At 37.6% G+C, this 18,020-nt stretch overlaps 1 protein-coding gene across 7 annotated transcripts in view; it reads left to right on the forward strand.

Annotated features, from left to right (window-relative positions):
- The window catches only part of CNOT1 (CCR4-NOT transcription complex subunit 1), a 77,336-nt gene that overhangs the window by 6,722 nt on the left and 52,594 nt on the right, over nt 1-18,020 (forward strand). For all 7 annotated transcript variants that reach the window (XM_037141448.2, XM_037141447.2, XM_037141450.2 and 4 more), the window contains exons 2-6: nt 5,538-5,813; nt 13,263-13,370; nt 17,286-17,384; nt 17,743-17,811; nt 17,898-17,952. In XM_037141448.2, coding sequence (XP_036997343.1) covers nt 5,712-5,813; nt 13,263-13,370; nt 17,286-17,384; nt 17,743-17,811; nt 17,898-17,952 — 433 coding nt within the window. In that variant the 5' untranslated portion in view covers nt 5,538-5,711. The remainder of the gene's footprint in view (nt 1-5,537; nt 5,814-13,262; nt 13,371-17,285; nt 17,385-17,742; nt 17,812-17,897; nt 17,953-18,020) is intronic.

Consider the following 18,020-nt stretch of genomic DNA (forward strand, 5'->3'; position numbering starts at 1 on the left):
TTTTAGTGATTGCTTCAAGATTCAGTGTACTTTTCTTAAACATTTCCCAGAGCTATTAAAGTGGTTCTCAAACATTAAAATAAACTAAAATCACCTGCAGAGTGAGTTCAAAATACCATGTCCTATTCTCTTTCCCCAAGAATTTTGATTCTTTTGATGTAGGGTAGTTCTTAGGAATCAGCATTTTTTTTTAAAGATTTTATTTATTTTTAGAGAGGGGAAGGGACAGAGAAGAGAAGGAGAGAAACACGAATGTCTGGTTGCCTCTTTCACACACCCCCCACTGTGGACCTGGCCCACAACCTAGGCGTGTGCTGTAGATTGGGAATTTATGGCTACCCCTTGACTCACAACCAGGTACCAGCCAGGTACCAGCCAGGGCAGGAATCAGTATATTGAATAGCTTGCCTCTCGTCCCCATTCTTACACACAGTTACCTTAGTCACATAATATTGTAAATTCTATACTTATTTTATTAGGTGCTTCAACTGAGTGTTTACTTTGGTGGTTTTTATAGCATCTAATGTATATAGTATCAAATATTTGAATTAATAGGAGGGCTACATTTAGCAGATGATGTTTATATGGTGTAATGGAGTAAACTAGAGGGGATTGTTTGGGACATTTTATATAATCCTGATAAAATAAGGGATAATAATAGTAAATGTTTTTATTAAAAATATTTTCAGAGTTTAATGAACTTGAGCTTGTTTCTATAATCAGATTTATGTTGGTTTTATGCTTAAAAAGGCTACATAGAAACCTCATTTGCATATATAACATAATACATTTAAGACCTTTTTAGTGCACTTAAAAATTTAACTTTAAATTTTTAAAGGTAAATGCTCTTTTTTTTAAAGATTCTATTTATTTTTAGGTAGAAGAGAAGGGAGGGAGAGAGGGAGAGAAACATCAATTTGTGGTTGCCTCTCTTGCACCCCCTACTGGGGACCTGGCCTGCAACCCAGGCATGTGCCCTTGTTGGGAATTGAACCAGTGACCCTTTGGTTCCCAGGCCAGTGCTCAATCCACTGAGCCACACCAGCCACAGTGGTAAATGTTCTTTTTTATTGGGGGGGGGGCAGTGACTTTAAAAATGAACATGGGTATATATATCCTCACCCAAAGACATGCTTATTGATTTTAGAGAGAGGGGGAGGGAAAAACATTAATTGGTTGCCTCTTATATCTGCCCCAACTGGGGATTGAGGACCAAATGGATACCTAGGAACCCGTGACCTCCTAGTTTACAAGATGATGCTCCAGCCAGCTGAGCCACGCTGTCCAGGGTTAGGATAATTATTCTTGAAAGATAATCAACATATAACATTGTGTAACTTTAAGATGTACAACATACTGATTTGATGCTTTTTTACTGCAACATTATTGCCATTGTAGTATTAGCTAATACCTCTAGTACATCATATAATTATCATTTCTTCTGGTTGTGGAAACAGTTAAATACCTCTTAACAAGTTTAATGTTTATAATACAGGGTTTATTTGTTTGTTTTTTGTCTATAACCACTGTATTATGTTTTAGATCTCTAGGACTGACTTGCTATTTACAAATATGTATCCTTAAATACCCATTCCCTCACCTCCTGGTAATTACCATTTCACCCGGTTTTTTGGAGTTTACTTTTTAATATATTATTGAAATCCAGCTGACATTCATTTCATGTGGACAAATATGCAAAATAATCACCACAACAAATCTAGTTCACATCTATCACCACACATAGTTACAAAAAAGAATTCGTTGTGAATGAGAACTGAAGATTTACTCTAATTATGGCCACATTACTATTTATTACGTCCCCAGGACTTATTTTCTAACTGGAAGCTTGTACCTTTTGACCACATTTACCCATTTTTGTACACTCCTCCCCCTTTCTTCGGGCAACCACCAGTCTTTTTTTTTTTTTTTTTAAAGATTTTATTTATTTATCTTTAGAGGGGAAGGGAAGGAGAGAGGGAGAGAAACACCAATGTATGGTTGCCTTTCATGCGTCCCCTGCTGGGAACTGGCCTGCACCCCCAGTATGTGCCCTGACTGGGAATCAAACTGCAATTGTCTGGTTTGCAGGCCCGTGCTTAATCCACTGAGCTACACCAGCCAGGGCCCAGTCTTTTTTTTTTTTTTTTTTTTAAGATCCCACATATAATGGATATCATACTCTACTTGCCTTTGATAAATACTTTGTCTGATTTATCTCGCTTAGCATAATGTCTTTCAGGGTCCATCCATGTTGCAAATGGTGGGATTTCCCTTTTTCTCATGGCTGAATAGTATTTTATGTGTGTATGCCTCATATGATTTTATTTTTTAATTAAAAAAATGTAAATTAAAAAAAATTCTCGCTCAAGGACATGCTCACTGATTTTAGAGAGGGGAAGAGAGTAGAAAGAGGGAAGGGACCATCAATGTGAGAGAAACATTGATTGGTTCTTTCATAGGTGTCCTGACCTGGAATCAAACCTGAGATCTCTCAGTTTGTGGGATAACACCTGACCAACTGAGCCACACTAGCCAGGTTTGTTTTTAAATTTTTGAGGAAACGTCTCAGTTCTCCATACTGGTTGAACCAATTTATACTCCCACAGTGAGTGCACAAAGGTTCCCTTTTTTCCAAATCCTTGTTGACATTTACTCTTCTTGTTAATAGCCATTCTTGCAGGTGTGAGGTGATATCCTGATTTTGATTTGCACAACCCTGATGATTAGTGATTTTTAGTGCCTTTCATGTGCCTGTTTGCTGTTGAATGTCTTTCTTTAGGAAAATTGTCTAGTTCCTTTGCCCATTTTAAATCTGATTTTGTTTTTATTGCATTGCATGAGTTCTTTATAAATTTTGGGTATTAACCCTTCTCTGACACATGAATATTCTTTCCCATTCCATAGGTTGTCATTTTAATTGTTTCTTTCATTGTGCAGAAGCTTTTACATTTGACGTAGTCTCACTTGATTTTTTTGTTGTTTGATTTTGGTGTCATATCCAAAAAATTATTGCTAAGGCCAATGTCCAGGAGCTTCTTCCCTATGTTTTTCTTCTAGTAGTTTTATGGTATCAGGTCTTTTTAGCTGTGTAGTTTTAGAGGGGAAGGGAGGGAGAAAAAGAGGGAGAGGTTCATTGATGTACAAGAGAAACATTGATTGGTTGGTTGCCTCTTGTATGTGACAGGGGTCTGAACCCACAACCCAGGCATGTGCCCTGAGGGGGAATCCAAAAGGCCACATCTACCTGTCCAGTGGATCAGAGCTCTCCGTCCTTTGTACCCCATCCTGTACCGGTACAGCTGCCCCACTCCTATTCCTACTCCTCCTGCTCTCTCCCCATTCCTCTTCCTCCTAAGGCTCTTCCTTCCTGTCATGTACCTTCAACCAGCTGAGAGAGCCACAGGGCTAGTATCAGGTCTTATATTTCTAAGTCTTTAATTCTGGTTTCTCTTCTGTTCCATTTTTAGGGAGAGGGGGGAAAGGAGGGAGAAGGAGAGGGAGAAAAACATTAGTGTGTGGTTGCCTCTCACATGGCTCCCACTGGGGACCTGGCCCACAACCCAGGCATGTGCCCTGACTGGGAATCGAACTGGTGACCCTTTGGTTCACAGCCCACACTCAGCCCACTGAGCTACACCAGCCAGGGTGCTTTGTAGTATAGTTTAAAACCAGAAAGCTTGATGCCTCCAGTTTTTTTGTACTTTTTCCTCATTCTTTGGCTATTTAGGGTCTTATATGTTCCATATAAATTTTGGATTTTTAAAATGATTTTAAAAATATTTTATTTGTTTATTTTTAGGGAAAGGGAGGGGAAGGAGAAAGAGTGGGAGAGAAACATCAATGTATGGTTGCCTCTCACGTGCCCCGCCATGGGGGACCTAGCTTGCAACCAGGCATGTGCCTCGGCAGGAATAGAACCAGCGGCCCTTTGGTTCGCAGGCCAGTGCTCAATCCACTGAGCTACACCAGCCAGGGCGTATGAGTTCTCTATCTTACTTTACCCCAAATCTACCTCTCCTTCCATTCCCCCTTTCTCTGTAAACTTTAAAAAATGAAGGTGGAAAATGTGTGAATACTTGTGGAAAAACAACTTTAAAAGCTGAAGAAGGTGAAAAGGGAAAGCTTCCATACTCTATATTTAGGGGACTTGTTCAAGTTCTTCTTAAAAAATTTTACTATTTTCCCTTAATGAGTATCTTACCTGCACAGTTTTTATTCTTTTAAGTAACTACCTTGTTCAGGTACAACATAATAGATTTAAGCAGTTACTTTTTTTTTTTATTACTGTTTTACTTCTTCTATTTTTGCTATGATAAACAATACTTTTGTTTCCTTTGAGTTCTTGAGGCAAGGGATACACAGTCTTAATAGTAGAATTTATAGGTTCAAGAATAGTGCAATTAACACTTTTTACAATATTGCCAGTTTAAGTTTCTGAAAATGATGTGCCAATTAATATTCTTGTAAAGAGTCTGCTAAGTCCTTAGTTTGCCTGTATTATATATCCTCATTATGTTTTGTCTTCTAACTTGGATTTTTGCCAGTTTTGCCACCGGTGTAACATGAAAGAAACAACTTATTCTTAGAATTTAGAGAGGGCAAGTTCTATAAGTACAGTTTATTGTTAACTTTTCATAATATTGTTGCTTTAGAATGAACAAAAAAATATCTTGATGCATTCCCATGCCTCTCCTACCCTTTTTAAAGGAGGATAGAGAGAGAGAGAGCATAGGTAGACACCTTTGCTTTCTGAAAAGAGAACAAAACAATGTCTTTCTCCATTGCTAAGAAATTAAGATAAATGTTTGCCTTTACCCAAGGGGCTTTTAATCTTTATGAATTTTTTATATTTTACACAGTTCTGATTATAATAAATTTACAAGCACATTTCAGGAGTTGAAAATGGATAAGCTGAGTTCCCTGCCTTCAAAGATTTTTGTGTTTCAACACTAGTACTTGGTGAATTCTTAAGAAGAACAGTTTATGTGTTGGGTTTGTTTTGGTAATATAGGCTAGTTCCTCTGATTCTCAAGTGGTTCAAATTAAAAAGATAAGCAACTTGTCATTTTAACTATATCACTACTTTGGGTTTCCCTTTCTAAATGTTTTTAATAATGCAGGAAGGAATTTGAATTCTGGAGCTCTTACCTGCTTTTAAGCCAGCCATTCAAATACCTAAGGTACAACTTGAGGACCAAACTATGTCATTCCTAAGTAGTACCTAGGAATAAAGTGAATAAATCTTGTAACTAGGTTGTAGATAGTGTGGGAATAGGGATTGAAAATGTCAGATGAGTATTTCTTTCCACAAATTCTCATTTTAAATACAGAGGGTATAGTAGAAATCATTTTGAAATAAGTAAATAGAGTTACCAAATAATATAGATTGTAGTGGTTGAGATATCCTAATTCTTTTTCTTTTTTCAAGTCTTTACTGGTATTGCAGATACTAAAATGGGAGAAGTGAAGGTTATTTAACCATTTTTTCCCTGATGAAAATTTAACTAATTTAAAAATCTTAATTTTTTAAAAAACAGGTGCCATGTTTCATATCAGAGTAAGACCCCTGGTGAAGAAGAACTGAAGACACTGTACAGACACCAGATATAGGCTAATTACAGAGAAAGCATTAACCTGCCTCTGAGGTGACTAAAGGGGAATAATGGTGATTTTGCGCCGGGCTCGGCCGCCTGCTTCCGCCCCAACCAGCAATGAATCTTGACTCGCTCTCGCTGGCCTTGTCTCAAATCAGCTACCTGGTGGACAATTTAACCAAGAAAAACTACCGAGCCAGCCAGCAGGAAATACAGCATGTAAGTAAACAAGTAGTACTGTTAAAGGAGTGAGTATGTAGTAGAAAGAAAGTTGGGAATTTATGTGGGTGTGTTACATGAAAAGTACCTTAACTTTTGCCTCTTATTTCAGCTTAATATATAACCTCCCAGTTTTGTACAGAATTCTATTCCCACTTATTTTTTCTATTAAAAATGAGATAAACCTCACAAACTATAAAACTCACCTTTTTAAAATGAAAAATTTAGTATTTTCTAGTAAATCCACATCTAACTCCACCCAGCCATCACCATCTAACTAATGTTTCATCACTCTGAAAAGAATGATCTCAGTCCATTAGCAGTTGCTCTTTTTTTCCTCTTCACTCCAGCCTCTGGCAGCCACTAATCTACTTTCTACTTGTATGGATTTGGACATTTTTTATAAATGGAATCACTGTATATGTGGACTCTTGTGTCTATATTCTTTCATTTAGCTTGCTTTTAAGCATCATTTTGAGTATGTGTACTTACTACTTTAGACCATTGTGTGGGTATTCCACATTTTTTTATCCATTAGTTGGATGTTAGGTTTGTTTCTACTTTTGGGGGGCTATTATAAATAGCATGGCTATCCACATTTGATAAGATTTTGGATGGATGTTTATTTTTCGGTTTGGGGGGAATATACCAAAGAAGGGAATTTCTGGCTCCTATGGTAATTTTATGAAGAGTCAGCAGATTGTTTTCCAGAGCACTGCATCACTTTTTATTCCCACTAGCAGTGCGCGAGGGTTCCAGTTTTTCCTTAATCACTAACACTCATGTCTTCTTGTTTTAGCCATTCTGTTTAGTGTGAACTGGTCGGTATCTCATTGTAGTTTTGATTTGTAGTTAATTATGCTGAGCATCTTTTCACGTACTTATTTGTGTTTATTTGGGGGAAATGTTCATTCAAATCTTTGTGGCTTTGCTTTTAAAAGCCTTTTAAAATTGTTCTCAAATGTAGTTTTGGCTACACTTAATAGAGCATTGTATTTAACCTTTATGAAAATTAAATAGTGGCCCTGGCTGGTATAGCTCAGTAGATTGAGTGTGGGCTGTGAACCAAAAGGGTCACTGGTTTGATTCTGAGTTAGGACACATGCCTGAGTTGCGGGCCAGGTACCCAGTATGGTGCGTGTGTGAAACAACCACACATTGACATTTTTATCTATCTATCTATCTATCTATCTATCTATCTATCTATCTATCATCTATCTGTCGAGGGGAAGGGAGGGAGCGAGGGAGAGAAATATCAATGTATGGTTGCTTCCCGTGTGTCCCCTCCTGGGAACTGGCCTGCAACCCAGGCATGTGCCCTGACTGGGGATCGAACCACAATCCTCTGGTTCACAGGCCTGCTCTCAGTCCACTGAGCTACGCCAGCCAGGGCACATTGACATTTTTCTACCTCTCTTTCCCCTTCCCTTCCCCTCTAAAAATAAAAGTAAATTTAAAAAAAAAAGTTAAAATAGTGTACTATACCTTACTTAGATTTAGTCATTGTATATCCCCTTTTTAAGTCAAATGGAGAGTCATACTTAGAATTGTATATATTGTTAAATTACTATAACTTACTAGTTCCATGACCCTCAGTAACACCTCTGAACCTTATTTTCCTCATCTGCAAAATGAGAATAAAAACATTTGCTTGGCATCTTGTTAGAATTAAATGAAATTAAGTAGGAAACCCAACTTCTTGTCACAAGCATTAAAAAAATTCTGTTTCTCTTCCCTTTACATAAGTTATAGTTGCTATAAAAGTAAGTATGCAGGTACAAACTTATAAATGAAATGGGTATCTTATTGAACCAAATCCAAGAATTGAGAGGGCTTGTAGGGAACCTTTTTTACTTGTTTATTTGGGGGGATATGGATGTAGGACTTCTGGTTATGGTTTAACTTTATTTATTTTTTATATCTTTAAAGTATTTTATTTATTCATCTTTAGAGAGAGGGGAATGGAGGGAAAAAAGAGGAAGTAAAAAAGCAATGTGTGGTTGCCTCTTGCACTGCCCCCACTGCAGGGATCGGGCGTGCAACCCAGGCATATGCCCTGACTGGGAATCGAACCGGCGACCCTTTGGTTTGCAGGCTGGTGCTCAGTCCACTGAGCCACACCAGCCAGGGCTTCCTTTTATTTTTAAAGTAGATAATATATCACCCTGATTAACCACAGCTATCCATTTCTCCTACCCATAGGCAGCCTATGTTAGCTGTTTCTTAACTGGTCTTCCAAAGATATTTGCATATAGAAAAGAGGAAAATATTTTCCTTCCTTTTTTTATTTGGTGGTATATTACAGATACTGTTCTGCATCTTGGTTTTAAAAAAAATATTTACTGTTGTATGTTGGAAATCATACTTTAATCCATACATGAAAAGTTTATACTTTTAAAGCAGTATAGTAAATTACTGTATCGATGAATCATAACTTACTGTTGATGGACATTTAGGTTATAGAAGTTTTTCTTTACAGACTGTGCTGTTACATGATCATTTTTTTGCATGTATGTGTTAGTGTATTTGTAGGATATATTCCTAGAAATTTAAGCTTGGGCAACTCTTCTTTGTTTTCTAATAGCAGGGCTCAATTTTTTCTTTTTTCTTTCTTTTTAAAGATTTTATTTTTCTTTTCAGGGAGGGGAAGGGAGAGACAAAGAGAGGGAGAGAAACATCGATGTGTGGTTGCCTCTCCCTCACCCCCTACTGGGGGCCTGCCCTACAACCCAGGCATGTGCCCTAGACTGGGAATTGAACTTTAATAGAATTATTTTTAATTCTTAAAATTATCTAGTCCGTATTTGATTTCTTTTTTTAAATGTAGTACTGTTTCTCTCATATGTTGAGTTATCAGTCGGTGTTTGTGTGCCTATGGAGTTTTTTTTATTGCATTTGGTGCTTGCTGCTTTCATGAATTGTAGTGCTTAAGTTCATTTTCTCCTGTTAACTGAAAAATAAAAGGCCACAAGCATTTATTTGAGTTTTTTTAAGCAAAAATCTATTCAGAAAGTATTGATTTAGTCAGAAACCCAAATAATGGTCTGATTGGGAGACAAAAGCAAAGGGGGTATTTATGAGAAAGAGGAGGATCAGTTGCATCATTAGAAGGGAGGCATTTCTGTTGGTGCAGATAAGCTAACTTTTCCTGCTGGTACCTATTCCTAACCTTAATATCCTGTGTATTTTCCTTTAGTGGGAGTTTGTTAACCTCATGTTTATGTTGTTGTATTGATTATTTTTTATCAGCCTTTCTTGTGCTGTGGCATACCTTTGAATCTTCAGATTTAAATAGTTCAGCGGTATTTTTGTTACTTTCTTACAAAAAATTTTATTACTTTTGTGGCTTGTGATATATTGATAATTAGGTGATATCTTTTCTGTAAGATTTTTGCCTTATGTTTCTTTCATAAGTACTGTAAGTATGCTTTCATTTCCTTCTGTTATCTTGTCTTTGAACCAGTGTTACACCTTTTTGAGGACTTTCCCCTCAAAAAACAACACAGTTCTGTAATAACTGTGAGGTCATGGAATACTGTTTGTCTGAACTCTTCTGTTTGTTTATTTGGGTAAGTCCTTTGAAATGTGTGTTCCGTACCAGTCTTGTCTGTTTCTTGGTTCTGTTTTAGTTTCTTCAAATAGGTTCCATTCTGAGTGTTTGGATTTTTGCTTGTCTTTAAATTGATCCAGTTATTTACTCACATATAAACCATCTTGAGGGTGGGAAAGTGTTAAGTTAGTCTGCCATTTGTGTTTCCATAATTGATAATGGGTCCTCCTCCTATTCTTTTTCTCCAGCCTTTTCCTTTGGCTAGCTGGTTTGCTCACAGACATTAAAAGTTGCATCCCTTTTTTAAAAAAGTTATTGTTGTTCAGTTACAGTTGTCTGCATTTTCTCCCCACCCCAGTAAAAGTTGCATCTTAAACCTGGTTGTTACCTCAGCTCTGTCTCCTTTGCCTTTCTGCAATTTCTGAACGTTGATCTGGGTCTCTAAATAGACGATCTGTTTTTTATAGTTTATCTGTGCCCCAAACTCATCATTTGATCAAAACGTAATTATATTTTGAGACATTTATCAATCCTGAACATTTTTATTTCTGGACTTATCAGCCCCAAATGGAAATCTACATTTGGCTTGTCATTCGAGGTGGTAAGAGTGAACTATCTTTCATATTATTGGGATCACTTCTTAAAATAGAAATTTTTGTTGAAAATGGAATTTAAAAAATTATTAGAGAGGTTAAAATAGAAAAAAATATATATTTAGTTTTACATCTTTTGCTTAAGAATTTGACATTTTTTTCCCTTAAATCAATGCTTTATATGTAGAAGGTAACTCTTTATATTTGCTGCAAAGATTTTTTTCATGTTCTTCCCAATATATTAAACTGTTTTGAATATATGTGGTATTGTTTATAAAGTATTCATCCACATAACAGTGAAAATCTTCAGTGCATATTTAAAGACTTCCAGCGTGTTTAATAAGCTTAAGAAATGTAAAGATGCTTTATTATTTGTATGGTACATTATTTTATTGGTCTTCCCTGCCCAGTGGGCGGAATGGTATGAATTTTAAGTAAAAATGTCTAGGACTTAATTTTATGGGATTAATAAAATCTTGTTTCAGCATCTTTGCAACCCAAGATCATGTTTTTATAATACCACTTTAGTTTTAGAAGAAAAAATAGTTGCTCTTAATGAGGGACAGCATGATATCACAGAAGGAATATTCCATTCACCTAGTAGCCATAAAGTTTATCTTGTGATCCTGTCACTAGCCAGCAAGGTTGTGTGCGGCATTTCTCTTTAGTCATTGCAACTGGATTGTTTTTTTCCTTTAAGATTTTATTTGCTTATTTTTAGAGAGGGGAAGAGAAGGAGAAAGAGAGGGAGAGACATTGATGTGTGACAGAAACATCGACTAGTTGCCTCTCACATTCATGCTGCCAGGGACCTGGACCGCAATCCAGGCTTGTTCCCTGAATAGGAATCAAACCAGCCATGTTTGCGTCCGTAGGCCTAGGCCAACACTCAATCCACTGAGCCACACCAGCCAGGGCATAACCTTGACTTCAAAACCAAACAAAACAACTTATGTATAACAGCCTGGTATTGTTTGTCTATATTTGAGGGTTGTGAAGATTAAGGAGCTGTAAAAGCAATTGTAAAATATTATCAAAATAAATTTTAAGTATATAAAGGGACATTTGTGAAATTTTGCTGATTCTAGTTAAAACAATAACCTCAATATTTTTTTTGTTTTTGACTGTTGGCAGACTAATGGAATGTCTCTTCCATTTTTTTTTAAAGGTTGGTATATAGTCAGCATGTTCATTAACTATGATCAGTCCCCTAATTTCCTCTGGCATTCTTCTCAAATGCTGTTCTTTTTTTTTTTCTTTTTTCTTTTTTAAAGCATTTTATATTCTTTTTAAAAAGATTTTAATTTCTTTCTTTTATTATTATTTAAAATCTTTATTGTATTTTTTCCATTGCCATTTAGTCCCATTATACTCCCATGCCCCCAGCAGTTAAGATTTTATTTATTTTTAGAGAGAGGGCAAAGGAAGGAAAAAGATGGAGAGACACATGGATTGGCTGCCTCTCAACACTCCCCTGCTGGGGACTAAACCCACAACCCAGGCATGTGCCCCCTGATTGGCAACCTCTCACCTTACAGGACAGTGCCCAGCCAACCAAGCCATACCAGTCAGGGCTCAAAAGCTATTTTTTTCAGCTCTGTGTGGTTGGTTTTTACCTGAAGTCTCAGCTTACATGTTACATCTTTAGGAAAGGTCTCTTCTAAGGTACCGCCCACCCCTTTCCCATCAATGTCATGTACTCCTGTTTTATTTTCTTCATACAACAGTTAAACGTTATTGGAAATTCTTTGCCTGTATTTTTCCTCCCCCCATGAAAATGTACTTCATGAAAGCTATGGAACCAGTTGGTCTCCTCTACTACTGTATTTACTTGTGTCTTGAATGGTATATCACTTGTACTTGACAAGTATTTGTTAAGCTAAATGATTTTGCTCTTTTGAGGGTGAAGTCTCTTTGGTTAGAGCATAGGTAACTTTTTAATTAATTTGATTTGGCTGTTTAAGATAATGTCTCATCTTTCCAGGGGATAGGCAAGAAAAAAATCTCTCTGCCTGTATAGAATTGAAGCAATGATTAAGAACCCACAAAACCAACACATTATGATGTAATTAGGTTAACAATAATTTGTAGAGTTGCAGAGGTTCTTATCTGATTATGTAGATTTTTAACTTGAAGATGTTGATGGGAAAATGTTGTAGACATTGGTTTTACTTGACTCTCATCACATTTTCTGGATATGGGAAAACAAATAAGTTAACTCTGGGAGCCATCACATAATTAATTACCATGGTACAGTGGAAAAAAATAGGCTTTGGAGTTGGACTGAGAATCCAGATTTCTCAAATAATAAACTGAATTTTAGAGTCATGGTGTCTGGTTTAAGTGTCCACTGCTTCATCTATAAAATGGTAGTAATTTTCATCAGGGTTGTTGAAGAGTAAACCACTGGAGGCTCAATACCAGTTTAGCCTGAAGTAGGCAATAACATAGTTATTATTTATAGCTTATTAATATAGCATTTAATAAACAATGATTAAGCTGCACATATAGTGTGCTAAGAAGCCCTTGTCTAGACTAGATGTGAAGCAAACACAGCTGCACAACTCCTTACTTTTATGCAACTTAGTCTAGCGAGGAACATAGAAAATAAACATATAATCAGGTGGTGGTAAGTACAGTGCAGAAAGGGTAAAAGGGGTCTTGGTGGATTTTAGACAGGGTAATTATGAAAGACCTCACTGATGAGGTAACTTTAGAGAGAAACCTACAGGAGTTGAGAGAATAAGTCCTGTAGCTAACGAGCTTTTCAGTTAGAGGGAATAGCAAGTACAAACATTAGTAAATTGAGGAACAGCAAGAAACTAATGGAGTGCAGAAGCAGCAGCTAAAATACTGAAGATAGAGCAGTTGCTTTAGAACCTTGCCTTGTAGACTTTTGTAAAGAGTCACAGCTGTGTTAGATTTCAGGTTACCTTTTTAGTAAAAATAATGCATAGAAAAAGTGATGCTCTTTTTGAGTCCAGTTATAAAATTGTTGCCTTACAATTTCAAAAGTATTCTTACTACATGTCATTTATGCTTGTTGTTTTCATTGTGGATGTTGACCAAAGCTGTTATAAGGGCTACTTACTGGTGCTTTTTCTTCTGTGCTCCCTGCTAGTGACTGTAGGAAACATTTTCGAAATGTCATAAAATATTGTTACCTCCATCTCATTAATTCCTGTAACTCTTATTCTGAAATGAACCATTAATGAAACTTGGGATTTTGCCCTAGAGATTGATTTTTCTTTCTTTCTTTTTTTAATTCCCTTAATGTTGAGTACAAATTCTTTTTCATCTTTTTAGATTGTGAATCGGCACGGTCCTGAGGCAGACAGGCATTTATTACGCTGCCTATTTTCGCATGTGGATTTCAGTGGCGATGGTAAAAGCAGTGGCAAAGATTTTCATCAGGTATTTGGGGCTTACTGGGTTTGTTGACTTAGATCAAATGAACTGCATTTTGGGCATAAATGTATGCAGAAAACGGCACTTAGAGCATCCAGAAATAATCTTAACCGAGTGGCTGAAAGATAGTGGAACCTCCTCCCATTGAGGCCTTCCCTCCTCCTACCTGGCTGCAGCCCATTACAGCTACCTAGTTCAGGGTTAGAGAGCCGGTGATCAGACCTGCCTAAAGGAAGGAGGAATGCGGAGAAATGCTACTTGACAAGCAAGTGAGGCAGAGGGGAAATCTCATATTCTAGATTGAGTTTCTTTGGCTTGATTCTCAATCTGGAAACAATTTATCATATTATTCCTTATAGTATTTTGTTAGAGGGCTCTATTCTGAAGAGGTTTAGTTTGGTTTGGTTTAGCACTTCTTGCTAATATAGTGGGTTGGCCAAAAAGTAGGTATGCTTAAAAGTAAAAATAAAAGTCACGTTTTTTATTTTCATGAGCAACTTTGGTATTTACCATTTAGTTCCACTACCTTCTACCATCTTTTAGGCAATTTCATAATTCCATCTTCCCAAGACTTTCTATCTTTTTGATCAAAGAACTGTTCCAGGTGCCATTTGTAGTCTTCCAGGAAGTTGAAATTTTATCCATTAAAAGAATTTTATGAAGAATGAAATAGAGACTTTCCGCCAAGATGGAGGCATAGGTGGAGACACCATGCTTTCTCACACAACCAAGTTTAGAGACAACAAAACATTAGCAACAGAAAACACAGCCAGAACACAGAAAATTGAACTTTTCAGAAGTCCGATAACAATTAATTCTTCAACCTGACCGGTAAGAGGGGCGAAACCAGCAGCTGGCGGAGCCGGGTTGCACAGGAAAACTTGGTCAGACAGACTCAGGCGTGCGGATCCCAGGCGTGGAGTTGCAAAGGGCTAACCCAGTGAGCGTCGACCAGCAGAGCTGGCAAGGGTGAAGGGGGGCCAGTTGACTGTGGCAGCGCATTCCTGCGCAGATAGACCAGCGAGGGAGTGGGCAGTGAGACGGGACCAAGTGGGTCCGAGCAACGGGAGGCAGCAGAGACAGCTGCCATTTCCCAGCTCTGACCCTGCTCCCACATACAGCGTCACAACCCAGCGACCTGAGCGACCCTGCCCTGGTGAACACCTAAGGCTTTGCTCCTCACCCAGCAGCGGGAAGCAGGAGAGGGGGACCCCACTTCCCCAATCTGACCCCACCCCCACATACAGCATCACAACCCAGCGACCCCGCCCTGGAGGCCCTGCCCCTAAGGCTCCGCTCCTCTACTTAATGGGCGCAAACAGACCAAAAATGGCTCAAGAAGATCTCAAAGCCCCAGAGCCCATAAATCTAAGAGATGAAGAAATAGCAAAACTTTCAGATGCACAGTTCAAAACACTGGCGATCAGGATGCTCACAGAACTGGTTGATTTTAGTCACAAATTAGAGGAACATATGAAGGCTAAACTAATTGAAATGAATGGCAATGCACAGGAAACCAATAGTAATGGAAAGGAAACTGGGACTCAAAGGAGTGGACCAGAAGAAGGATAAAAATGACCAACCAGAAAAGAATGAAGAAACAAGAATTCAAAAAAATGAGGAGAGACTTAGGAACCTCCAGGACATCTTTAAATGCTTCAACATCCGAATTATAGGGGTACCAGAAGGGGAAGAGGAACAGCACAAGTAGAAAACTTATTTGAACAAATAATAAAGGAGAATTTCCCCAATCTGGCAAAGGAAATAGACTTCCAGGAAATCCAGGAAGCTCAGAGTCCCAAAGAAGTTGGACCCAAGAAGAAACACACCAAGGCACATCATCATTACATTAGCCAAGATTAAAATGAAGGAGAGAATCCTAGAAGCAGCAAGAGATAAGGGGACAGTCCCCTACAAAGGAGTTCCCAACAGACTGTCAGCAGATTTCTCAAAAGAGACCTTCCAGGCAAGAAGGGGCTGGAAAGAAGTATTCCAAGTCATGAAATCCAAAGACCTACATCCAAGATTGCTCTATCCAGCAAAGCTTTCATTTAGAATGGAAGGACAGATAAAGTGCTTCTCAGATAAGATCAAATTCAAGGAGTTCATCATCACCAAGCCCTTATATGAAATGTTAAAGGGACTTACCTAAGAAAAAGATAAAAAAGAGGAACAGTGAAAGGACAGGAAACTCAGTTATTAGCAACCACACCTAAAACAAAAGCAAGCTAAAAGGACAGCTAGATCAGGAGCAGAACCATAGAAATGAAGATCTCATGGACGGTTAGCAACAGAGGAGTGGGAGGAGAAGGGGGGAGAAGGTACAGAAAATAAGTAGCATAGACAGTAGGTAGAAAATAGGGGGAGGGCAAGAATAGTATGGGAAATATAGAATCCAAAGAACTTGAGACACATGGTCATAAACTAAAGGGGGGGATGGTAGGGGTGGGGGGGTGCAGGGTGGAGGGGAATGAAGGGACGGAATAGAACAACTGTAATGGCATAATCAATAAAATAAAAATTTAAAAAAATGAAATAAATGGAAATTTAAGGTGTTAATGTCTAATGAATATAGTGGACAAAACAGAACTTCCCAATCAGAATTACAGACTTTGACCAGACTTTGCTTGGTCATCAAAGAAACATGTGGTCTTGTTTTATCCTGATGGAAGATTATGTGCTCTTCTATTGGCTAAATCTAGATACATTTTGTTGAGTGCTGCTTTCAGTTCGTCTAATTAGAAGCAGTACTTGATGGAATTAATCATTTGGTTTTTCTGGAAGGAGTTCATAATAGATGACTCTGTTTCGACCCCACCATTCACAGCATCACTGTCTTCAGATGAAGACTGGACTTTGGTTAGTGACAGTTTGTTTTGCTTGCCCCATGATCTCTTCCATTCTACGTTATTATAAAGTATCCACTTTTTATCACCTGTCACAATTTGTTTTAAAAAACTGAATAGTTTTGCTACCTTTTTTTTTTTTAAGAGAGGGGGAAGGAAGGGAGATAGGGAGAGAAACATTCTCACACATCCCCCTCCAGGGACCTGTCCTGCAACCCAGGTTTGTGCCCTGACTGGGAACTGAACTGGTGACCTTTCAGTTCACAGGCCATCACTCAATCCACTGAGCCACACCAGCCAAGGCTTATTACGTTTAAGTAGAGAATCGCATGAGGAAATATGGCCAAGGAGATTTTTTAACTTACAGGGAACCCAAACATCAAAGTAATATAACACAACCAAGCCAGTGCAAATGATTGTCAGCGCTTGATTTGGATATTTTGAGTATGTTGGCTATTTCCCACGTGGTATAATATAACCTTTATTATTCTCAGTTAATGTCTTACATGGATCTCTGTCACCTTCAACTGGTCTACTGACCAAGGAGTATTGTCCAGTGAGAAATGTCCAGCAAGAAACTTGTCAAAATGTCAACAAAAAAACTTCATAAACTACTTTCGACATGCTCAACCAGTCACAGCACCCCCTCCATATATTGCACAAATCTTTTTTCCGTAGCATTTGCAATTTTAAACTGTTCTTGAAATAATAAAACACATTGTGCTAAAAATGTTGCTTATATTCTGTTTTCAGTATTAAAATGGCTGCACAAAATTGATAATGTATTTAATGCATATGATATGACTGCTGTCACAATACAGTTTAACAAAAATTGTTTCAAATGAAGTTAAAAGACAACTAAGTGCTACTAGAGCCATCCTACAGAAGAAAAAATGGATAAACTTTTAGATCAACCCAATATTTTGTGCAGTTTAAAGGGAGTTTTAAAGAGCTTTCGATAATGTAGAAACAGTACATAATATTGGATAACACTTTAATGTGTTGAGTACATCTGCTTCTGTTTGCAACATGATGACTGTTAGTGCTAATTAAAATTTACTTTTTATTTTTAAAGACTCAGTTTCTGATTCAGGAGTGTGCGTCGCTGATTACAAAGCCAAATTTTATCTCCACGTTGTCCTATGCCATTGATAATCCGTTGCACTATCAGAAGGTTGGTATTATTTTCATCTTTAGTTGTCCTAAGAATATGATCTCTTCCTAGGCTTTCTACAAAGGCCATTAACCTTTTGATTTTAAAATTTTAAGTAGTTATGTTGGGGTCTTTATAGCTTTCTAAAAAAAATCAAGGGTATGAGATTAATAATAAATAGAAGATCTTCTTACTAACATGAGCTCATGTGAAAGCTTAAGCTTGTTCAGTCCAGAGTTCTAGGACATGGTGTATTGTTTCTAGCAGCACTACAGAATTACATCACACCATGTGGTTTCATAAGTGGGTGATAGGTGCTTTCATAAACTTTTTGAAAATTGTAAGGTCTTGTTTTACAATAAAGTTTGGTTTATTTCAGAGTTTAAAGCCTGCACCCCACTTATTTGCCCAGCTGAGTAAAGTTCTCAAGTTAAGCAAAGTACAAGAGGTAAGTAATTTAAGGAAAGAGATGTAGGCAAAATTAAAATTAAAAACAGCTATTTGACTCTGATCAATATAACCCTTCTTGTTCAGGTAATTTTTGGCCTTGCCCTCTTGAATTCTTCCAGCTCAGATCTCAGAGGTTTTGGTAAGTTCCCATTTGTCTACATATCCTGTAGTAATGTCCATGGGTTTTTGAATCTTTTGGGGCTTCAT

The sequence above is a fragment of the Artibeus jamaicensis genome, unplaced genomic scaffold, assembly GCF_021234435.1.
Source record: "Artibeus jamaicensis isolate MK-2021 breed Jamaican fruit bat unplaced genomic scaffold, CSHL_Jam_final contig_3152, whole genome shotgun sequence".
In the NCBI taxonomy this organism is placed as follows: domain Eukaryota; kingdom Metazoa; phylum Chordata; class Mammalia; order Chiroptera; family Phyllostomidae; genus Artibeus; species Artibeus jamaicensis.